The 9,919-nt window shown below is 39.1% G+C and overlaps 1 protein-coding gene across 2 annotated transcripts; it reads left to right on the top strand.

Moving 5' to 3' along the window:
- The first annotated feature begins 1,197 nt into the window (after positions 1-1,197).
- LOC141273125 (uncharacterized) lies at positions 1,198-8,888 on the top strand. Of its 2 annotated transcripts, none has more exons than XM_073684555.1 (2): positions 1,198-1,333; positions 7,535-8,888. In XM_073684555.1, the coding sequence occupies exon 2, from the start codon at positions 7,659-7,661 to the stop codon at positions 8,778-8,780; it is 1,122 nt and encodes a 373-aa protein (XP_073540656.1). In that variant the 5' UTR covers positions 1,198-1,333; positions 7,535-7,658; the 3' UTR covers positions 8,781-8,888. The 2 variants fall into 2 exon arrangements, with proteins under 2 accessions (XP_073540656.1, XP_073540657.1); XM_073684556.1 differs by having other exon boundaries at positions 1,326-1,459.
- Positions 8,889-9,919: the final 1,031 nt, after the last annotated feature.

Here is a 9,919-nt window from a genome sequence, read left to right as displayed (position 1 = left end):
GTGGACTTATGATTACTTTTTCATGCAGTACAAGGAAAGAGCTGTGTTTGATATGCCAGAATATAGTGTCTGTGTTCAAAGAATACAATTTGTGTCAACACTATCAAACTCAACATAAAGATAAATAGGATTGTTTGGTCGGAGAAAGGATAAAATATTAAAACTGAAAAATACATTGATACTTTTGTGAAGCAGAAACAGCTAAATATTTCATCACTGCGAGCAAGTTTTCAAGTTGCCAAGTTAATAGCGTGCATGGGCAGACCATTCATTTTGGCTCCCACTCCTGAGAAACAATACTGACCAAATACTGATAGTGGGGTCGTAACCTTAGAGATTAAGTACTTGGAACACAGCGGCAGAGATGCACTTACAGGGGTTCTCCGGTGAAAACAATCACCTCTCCACAGGATCATTGATAACTTATTAATTGGTGGGGGTCTGACTGCTGGGAACCAATCAGCAGAATGTGGAGCTTTTGTCCCAATTTTACTGGAGCTCATGTGCAACTCGACCACTGATCCATTCATTCCCTCAGTGGCTGTGAGCGCTGCTCTTTTTTTGGAAGCCCCCAAGAGAATGAATGGAGCTGCGGTCAGACGTCTCACCTGCTGTTGCATTTTGAAATGGGGATAAAAGTGTCCTGTCAGGGATAAAACTTCCCCATTCTTCCGATCAGTGCGTTTTTAAATGGTCGGACCCAAACAATGTTATTGCCTATCCTGTGGAGCCCATGGATCGGTGATAACTTGTTTCAACCAAAGAACAAATTACTGGAATTGTACATCCCAGTTATAGTGGTGCACAGTAGATGTGCAGGAGCCGCCAGTCAATGCTCCACTATAACAGGGATAGCGGATAACAGATATTTGCATATGGCTGTAGGTGGGCCCCTAGAGTCAGTTCTCCCTGTGGGCCCCAGACACCTCAGTCCGACCCTGAATGTAACATTTGTCCAGCTATACAAGAGGCATATCAATCCTCATCATACTCAATCTATAGGAAGTGGCGGAGAAGCTTCTGAGAGTTATAACATGGTAAGTGCTAAAACAGAATTGCTTCCAGACTGCAGACCTCGATGTATCCGGATAATATGGAAAATCTTCTACACCATAGTGATGGCAAATGTATTTCTTCACAAGCCGTATTTCTAAGATCTGTACACTAGATGGCAGCAGTATGCAGCCTTTGACGTTCAAGTGAACTTCGGGATCCAGAAGCGACTTGGAACGCATTGTCTGAAAGCTGAAACGCAAAACAGGGAAGTGACGGGAATCAGACTGGAAGTTGTTGTTGGAGGGGCTGCATTTACAAGAAAGGGCCTCCCTGGGAGGTGAGTGCAAAGATGTGTAGCAGCCTCTGTTACAGCTGAGGACTGAGAGGACTCCTATGTCTCAGAAGTGTTTATACTAATAATATATCATGGTGTTTGCTATATAGTGCATGGCGTTAATAACAGGTAAGGACATGGATTCAGACGTGGTCAGTACATGCAAGGTGGGTACAGACATAACAGATACAGGCATACAGTATGGAGACAGGTGGTTTCATACTCTGTATATCGATATGACATTTACAGGCATAATAACAGACATAGCAGAGGCAGATATGGTCCGTAAATATATAATTGGGGCAGACATAGGTGGGTATAGATTTTGTGGGTGCAAATATGACAAAAGCAAACCTCCATACTGTCCCAGATACATCTAGATGTTACTGGATTTGGGAAGCTGTCCTAGGAAGATGTCCAGATTTTATTTATTTTACTCACTTATATAGCACCATTAATTCCACAGCACTTTACAGACATTATCGGCACTGTCACCATCGGGGTTCACAATCTACATTGCTTATCAGCATGTCTTTGGACTGTGGGAGGAAACCAGAGAACCTGGAGGAAACCCACCCAAACACGGGGAGAACATACAAACTCCTTGCAGATATATTCCTTGGTGGGATTTGAACCCAGGACCCCAGTGCTGCAAGGCTGCAGTGCTGCTAACCACTGAGCCACTGTGCTGCCCAGATTTTAAATGCATGTGCATCCTCAGGCTTCAAACATTGTTGAACAAAACTTTGGAGCAGGTCACCACTTGCTCCACCATTTAACCTGTGCTCTCTGGGGACACTTGTTGGGCAGCAACAAGTGTGATGACGTCACTAGATCGCTCCTGCTGCACCAGGTCACACACAGCACAGACTACAGTAAACAAAAAGATCTCTAATGTTAGTTGGAACGGGTCTCGGTAAATTTTTTTTTTTAGCGAGTGCACTATTCTGAGTTGGCAGGGGGCATCTTGGGGCATTGCTGTGTATGGGGGGGGCATCATATTGTCTGGTCAATATAGGGTGAAGGAATCATACTGTTTGTGGTGCATTCTGGGAGCATCATTATGTGGGGGAGTACATTGTGGGAATGTGGGGAAATGCACCATGGGGGCATCATACCATATGTGCATAGGGCACAGTGGGGGCATTATACTGTGTGTTCAAGGGGTATGGTTGGGTCATCATCCTGTGTGGAGAGGCATCATGGAAGTGTTCTACTGCCTGGGGTAAATAAAACTATATCATAGTGTGTGGGGACTACTAAGGGGAAGCAAAATATATGTGGGGGCACACAAAACTAGGTGAACTTAGGAAGGTGAACTTAGGAGTGTGGTTTAGCATAAAAATAATATTTATGTGACGCACTACGTATTCCCCATTCCTGTCTTTCAGTTTGTGGAGGCAAGGAGAGCTAAAGTATCACAAATTTTGAGGATAAAAATTTTACTTGTGCTTCATGCAACACTTTTTAAGAGTGGATAACTTATATATCCAATAGGGTTCCCGATTAACTAATTTCTGAAAATTGTTCAACCTTTCAGTCCATAGTCACAGTTTTTTAATTGCAGTACATTCTTTGTCATCTTTTTACTGTAATATGACTGTAATCTCCAGTATTTAAGGAGAATAATACAATCCATCATGTGCAGATTTAATAAACATAGGGATAACATTAAGAATGGTTTTATTAATAGTAGTTTATCAAAGCATTTTTTGTTAGAACAAAAACATAATAATTATATGAATTTACGTTTAACTATACATTAACAAATTCCTGATTATATTCCACATAGATTTCAGAAATTAGGTCATCAGGAATCCTATTGTATTTTTAAAACCCTTTCACTACTTTTGGCGTACCTATACGTCATGGTAGGGAAGGGGTTCCCTACCCATGACGTACAGTTACGTCATGGCGATCATGTGGCAATCCTTTTAACTTCCTAACTAAAAAATGATGTTTAAAAAATGATGCTGATGTAAAGTAGACATGTGAGAAATGTTATTTATTAACTATTTTGTGAGATATAACTCTCTGGTTATTTTTTTGCAATTTGAAAATTGGAAAAAATTTTAACATTTTCACCAAAATTCCAATATTTTCAGAAATAAACACAAAAAATATCAGCTTAAATTTACCACTAACATGAAGTACAATGTGTTGCGAAAAACACAGTCTCAGAATCAGGGGCATCCGTTGAACTGTTCCAGAGTTATTACTTCATAAAGTGACAGTGGTCAGAATTATAAAATTTGGCTTGGTCAGGAAGGTGAAAACAGGCTGGGGAGTGAAAGGGTTAAGTTATCCACTCTTGCACCACAGGGATTAAATTAAACTATTGAATACACTAGGTAGAAAATTAATACATTAAATAAATAGAAAATTAGATATTACATATGTTTTAGATTGAATTGTTATAGCAAAGACTTTATGACAGCGGTTTTATTATGTATTTAATGTACATATGGATTTGTTTTTTTATTTACCCTTATATATATATTTTTACAAATATTTTATCATTTATTTTTAATTTAAGCTTAGTTGATCATTAAAAAAAAAATATCAAGATTTGAGAGTCCTCCCTGGTTGATACTTTTTAAATGGCTAACTCTAAAGATTGGTAACAAATAACAAGCTTTCGAAACTGCTAGGGGTCTCTTCATTCGGCATGGAGCCACATTTATGCACAACAAGACACAGAAATAATGTAATAGATGAGACAAGTGACGTGAAGCAGAACTATCATTATGGGAGAGTGATAAACGGTTGTGGCCTTAAATATTGGAACAGTTTATAGATAAATATGTGACTCTTCAGATTTTGTGTTATACTATGCCTGAAGAAGAGACCTGAGTAGTCTCAAAAGCTTGCAATTTGTTACCATCTTTTCATTTAGCCATTAAAAGGTATCAACCACTGAGGACTCTCAAATCATAATATTTTTCTATCTACTGGCTAACACGGTACAAAGATATATATTTTTCCTGTATCATAGTTGATTATTAGTAACGTGGTTAATACATTACTTCTGACTCCTATATAGGGGTGGAGAAATTTTTCTTGTAGGCTGCCTGAAGAAGGAGTCCTCAGTGATAATACCTTTTAATGGCTAACTAAAAAGATGGTAACAAATAGCAACTTTCAAGACTACTCAGGTCTCTTCATCAGGCTCAGTATAACACAAAATCTGAAGAGTCACATATTTCATAACAGGACAAAGTAATAATGCAGTAAATAAGAAAAGTGACATGAAGCAGCACAATTGAAGTGGGACAGGGAGAATACAGAATACCGCTGTGGCAGTAAACATTGGAGGAGTTCATAGATAATAAGTGTAAAAGTTTTATTGTCATCTTCTTGAGCTCTGGTTCTGGGTTTTGATGCCCCCACAGGTCTTTGAAGCACATTCCTTAACTGATGTAAAAAAACATAGATTCATATAACACATTCATTCCTGCTCTGAATGTGTCAAAGGTAATCATGAGTTAGTACTCCCAGACTCTTCTGTCTCTCTGGAATTTAAAGTTACCCTTCAATACCAGCAATTTCATGTCCATGATGCTGTGATCAGGGCTACAAAAATGTTTGGCCACAGGTAGATCTATTATTTTTTCTTTAATTGTGTGGCAACGAGAATTCATCCTTATTCTAAGTTTTTGTCCTGTCTGGCTTACATACAAACCCCCAGTTGGACATCTGGTACACCACTTAAGTACGCCACATTAGTTGTGGTGCACCTGAAAGTACCTGGAATCTTGTAGTCCTGATGTGACGATATAGAAAGAGGTGATCCAGCTCTCCAGATACCGAATGGATAAAAACTTGAAGTTTAATTGATTCAATGTTTAAAATCAAAAAACATTTCATATGGGTGAATTCTGAGTGAAAAAGAAACTCCAAACGAGTTACGGTACTGTATTTTAACATTTTTTCTTTGAGAAATTGAATTTATTTTTTGGAACAGATTTTTCACTGAAATTGAATGTATTTAAGAAATCCTAAGGTGACTAGCGCCACATTCCTTTGGAGTTTCTTTTTCACACAGAATTTACTACCTATGTAGATCCTAATCAGGATCAGTACATAGTTCTCCAAAGTGAGCTTCACACCTTATTGGACTATACAAGACATGGAGGAGAGCTGCCCAAAGAATTGATTCCTTGAGAATCTCAACGTGCATTTCTTACTGATTAAAGGTGAGCATAACTATAACGAAAATAATTTTTTACTTAGTAAAAACGTATTACGCTCAGACGAAGCGCCACACTTGTCTTTCTTCCCTCTCTCCCTATTAGGGTTCTTCTAAAAGATTTCATATGGGTGCATATATATATATATATATATATATATATATATATATACACACATAAGAAAAAGAAAGAAAGGGGGAACATGGGAATAAAGTGCAATTTACCAGACGCGTTTCGAACAACACATGTTCTTAAACTTGGTATAGTCCAGATGTGAGCTGGGAATCTTTATTTTGTCTGTTGTCATAAATGGACAAGTTTTACTGCTTGCAGGGAAAGGTTCCTGTTGTTGGAGAGGACAGGGAGCTTCTGACAATGATACTTCTTAGATATGGGGGCTGCCTAAAACACAGCATTGCGATTATAATGAAAAACTGGAAAGATAATGAGCACAATAGGGTCTTATCCGGGTTAGAAACGAGAAGTAAAGCAAAGGATATGCTCACCTTCAAGGGTTGTGAAAGGCACAACCCCTGTAATTGCTGGATAATTGGCTGCTGCAGATCCACAGCAGGAGATACCATGTGTAACTTGAAAAAGTGGAGATAAACCCGCGCTGCCAACAGTAAAAGATGCAGTAGAAAAACTGTGAAGGGATAAATGCGGTTATTTATTTGTCTGTCAACGCTTTTCGAAGCACAAATGCTTCTTCATCAGGATAAACCACAGAAGTAATAGTACAGTTCACAGGGTGTGAGCCGTACTATTACTCCTGTGGTTCGTCCTGATGAAGCAGGTGTGCCTCGAAACGCATTGACAGACAAATAAATAACTTATTCACGTGGCCACAATAAGTGTTGTAAAAAGAAACAACACCGACATATTGTAAAGATATTTGATTTAGAAGATGACACTGACAGTTGGAGGTACAGTATTTAAAAAAAAAAAAAGTGTGTGCATCGTTTTCATAAAAACCTCGAATATTTTTACAGTCCCCCTATAAGTAAAAGTTATGATTTTTAAACCATTTATTTTTGTTTCCAAACTTATTTTCCTGCCAAAAAAAGGTCAAGGACAGTTCATGCTTCAAGAGGATGTCCACTTAAAAAAAATATGTTTTGGGGTTTAAAATATAAATATATACAGCTTACTAATATACTTGTATTAGGAGCTTCCTGTGTAGGCATGTGACCAGTTCTGTGTGAGACAAGGGCTGGCAGTAAGATTTATTTCAAGAGCTAAGCCAACCCCCTTCTGTATCTATACAGCTCATCTGATAGAGTAGGATATGGCTAAACTATTAAAAATGGCTAGGGCTGTGAAAATTAAAGGGATTGTCCACTACTTGGACAACCCATTCTTGAACTAAATATTTGGCCACGATAAAATAAAAAAGACCTATACTCCCCTCCCGTGCTAGCGCCGTTCCAGCGGTGTCAGCACTTGCAGTCCTGGGGCTTCCGTGCTGTTGTTGTGACATGTGACACCAGCGCCCAATCAGCTCTGGCATCACTGTCCCCGCCTTTGGACAAGTCAAACATGAAGAGGAAGTCTGGGCTGTGGCTGCTCTTTCACTTCCTCTTCATGTTCAATTTGACAGGAGGCGGGGACATTGACGCCATCGCTGATTGGGCGCCGGTGTCACATGTCACAACAACAGCACGGGAGCTCCGGGGAGAGCGAGTGCCGACACTGCTGGAACGGTGTCAGCACGGGAGGTGAGTATAAGCTTTTTCATTTTATTAGGGCCAAGCATGGGGTATCACAAGAAGTTGTCCAAGTAGTGAACAACTTTTTTAAGACAGTGTCATGATAAGGAGGCTGGTCGTTACTAATACTACATGATGCATTTATCTCTCATGACAATGTAATTTTACAACTAATTCCAGGGACAAACTAAAAATATACTTTTGAATGTGATTAATACAACTCAAGTCCTTTGTGGAAATATAAAACATTTTAATTATTTTTATCTGAAATAATATGAAGTTCTCATTGTGTGTTTCCTTCACAGTTATTGGATTCTTGAAATGTCCCTGGGAAAATTTCCATGCCTATATCTATGTCAATAAAGCTGAAAATTAAAGACAATTGAACAATAGTGGAACAACAAAATACTAAACTGGATACAAAACACGATGAATAATGTCATGGACAACATGACTGGGAAGATTAGATTTCAAGATGACATAAATCTGGAGGACACATCCACTCCCAAAGAATCACAAACTACTTCAATTCACATTAATGTAGAACCAACCTTACATGGTGGAACAAATCTCTCAAACACTGAAGGTAGCTTATTAACAAATCATGTAACTCACACACATGCTCGTATTAAAGAGGAACCAATCTCTTGTGATGAAATAAATCTCACAGACTTTATGGATCATCTACAGCATCCCACTATTAATATTAAGAAAGAGCTGATATCATGTAATGAAGGACAGTCCACAAACCCTAGTATATCTATACCCACAGACCATAGGCGATATCAATTTTGGCATATTAAAGAAGAACCTGTCTTAAGTGATGGAGAGAACCTCACAGATCACTACATTTATGCAATGACAAATCATGGCCAACAATACCCATCTACTAATGTTACGAAAAAAGTACATTTTGAACACGAGATAAACATTGACACTCATCAGAAGTCATTTTTATGTTGCGAGTCTGGGAAGGGTTTTACCCATAGAACCCACTATATCACTCATGAGAGAATTCACATGGGAGAAAAGCCATTCTCTTGCTCGGAGTGTGGTAAAAGCTTTTCTCAAAGGTCCTATTTCACGTCACATCAGAGAATACACACAGGTGAGAGACCCTTTTGTTGCTTTACGTGCAGTAAAAGTTTTCGAATAAAAAGTAGCCTAAACAAGCATTTGAGAACTCACAAACTTGACAACCCATATACTTGCCCCCTGTGTAAGAAAACTTTTATCCATAAAGGACATTTTGTGGCCCATGAGAGGATTCACATGGAGGAGAAGAGATTCTCTTGTTCTCACTGTGGAAAGGCCTTCATTCATCATGGACACTTTGTTGCTCACCAAAGAATCCACGCAGAAGAGAAGAGGTTTTCATGTCCTTACTGTGGAAAGTCCTTTATCCATCATGGGCATTATGTGGCGCACCAGAGAGTTCACACTGGAGAAAAACCATTTCCATGCTCCAAATGTGGAGCCTGTTTTAGTACTCAGCATAATCTGGTGGTCCATCAGAGACTACACTCAACACCAGCTACTAGCTTTTTCTGATTGTGGATTGTTCTTTTAGAATATTTCTAGAGAAACACATTTCTTTTATTTACACAAAGGGACTATTTATCTGTGAACCTGTAATAAATATTGATGTGTGATAGATAATGAACCTACTTTGAATGTTCTCTCCAATAAAAAAGGGAACATCTTTAATGATAAATTATGTTTTTAAGCATTTGGACATTGCTTGCCTGTAGCTGGAGCCTCATTTATAAAGCTTTCTCGTCCATCGTTTTTTTTTTATTTCACAGCTCGAGTGGGTATTAAAATCCAAGTCCACTACCCCCTGTCTGATACTCACCTTCCAGTGTTTTCATCTGTTCTCTGCACCCCTCCGATCCGTCTCCTGCAGGTTGTGACCTGCCGGATGCTCCAGTATTTCATGGAGTGAGCCGGAGGTCACTAATCAATGTAGGTCTATGAGAGCCTCGTTCTGGCCTTGTTGTGGCTCTTATAGACTTGCATTGAGAGCTTGTGATGTAGCTTCTGACTTCCGGCCAGTCAAAAGCTGCGCTCACAAGATGGCGCTGTGGGACTGGAGCGGCTCCAAAAAATGGTGAAGACGCCAGAGGCATGTGACCGGAGGCAGGAGGCTTAGGTTTAAAGCACCACTCCAGCAGTGAAAAAAAAATAAAATGCTGGAGTGGTGCTTTAAGAGTGTAGTCAAGCCTAAAAGTGCCCCTACACATGAGACTAATGTGATTAAATTAGAGTTGGGTAAACTGTCCAATATCGGTGGGATTGGATGACAGTCTAATGTGCATAGGACCATCCCAACTCTTACTGACAGATAATGTATGGAGGAGAGAAAAATCCGGTCTGTTGAATCTCAATGGCCAATACTTTTGATTCCCCCCCAAGAAAAGCTACCATCAGAGGAGTCTGACACCGGCTCTCTTGTAGGAAATACAGGAGCACTTGGCCAAACTCTGCAGTTTTGTGTATGATGGAGTCGGGAGAGATAACTGTCAGTTAACAGCTATCTAATGTGTATGGGGCCTTGAAGGGAATGTGTCATCAGAAAACAACCTCTTATTTAAATCAGGTTTTTTGTGTCCCATATATTTTTTTTTTACATTTTGACAATGTTTTTTCATATTACAATTTTAAAAAAACAAAATTAGTAATCTTGCAAT

Source organism: Phyllobates terribilis, unplaced genomic scaffold (genome assembly GCF_046119375.1).
Source record: "Phyllobates terribilis strain yellow unplaced genomic scaffold, ASM4611937v1 Scaffold_5__5_contigs__length_657084704, whole genome shotgun sequence".
NCBI classification, from domain to species: Eukaryota; Metazoa; Chordata; class Amphibia; order Anura; family Dendrobatidae; genus Phyllobates; species Phyllobates terribilis.
Note: the sequence above shows the minus strand (reverse complement) of the source record. Positions and strands in the feature narration are given on the sequence as shown.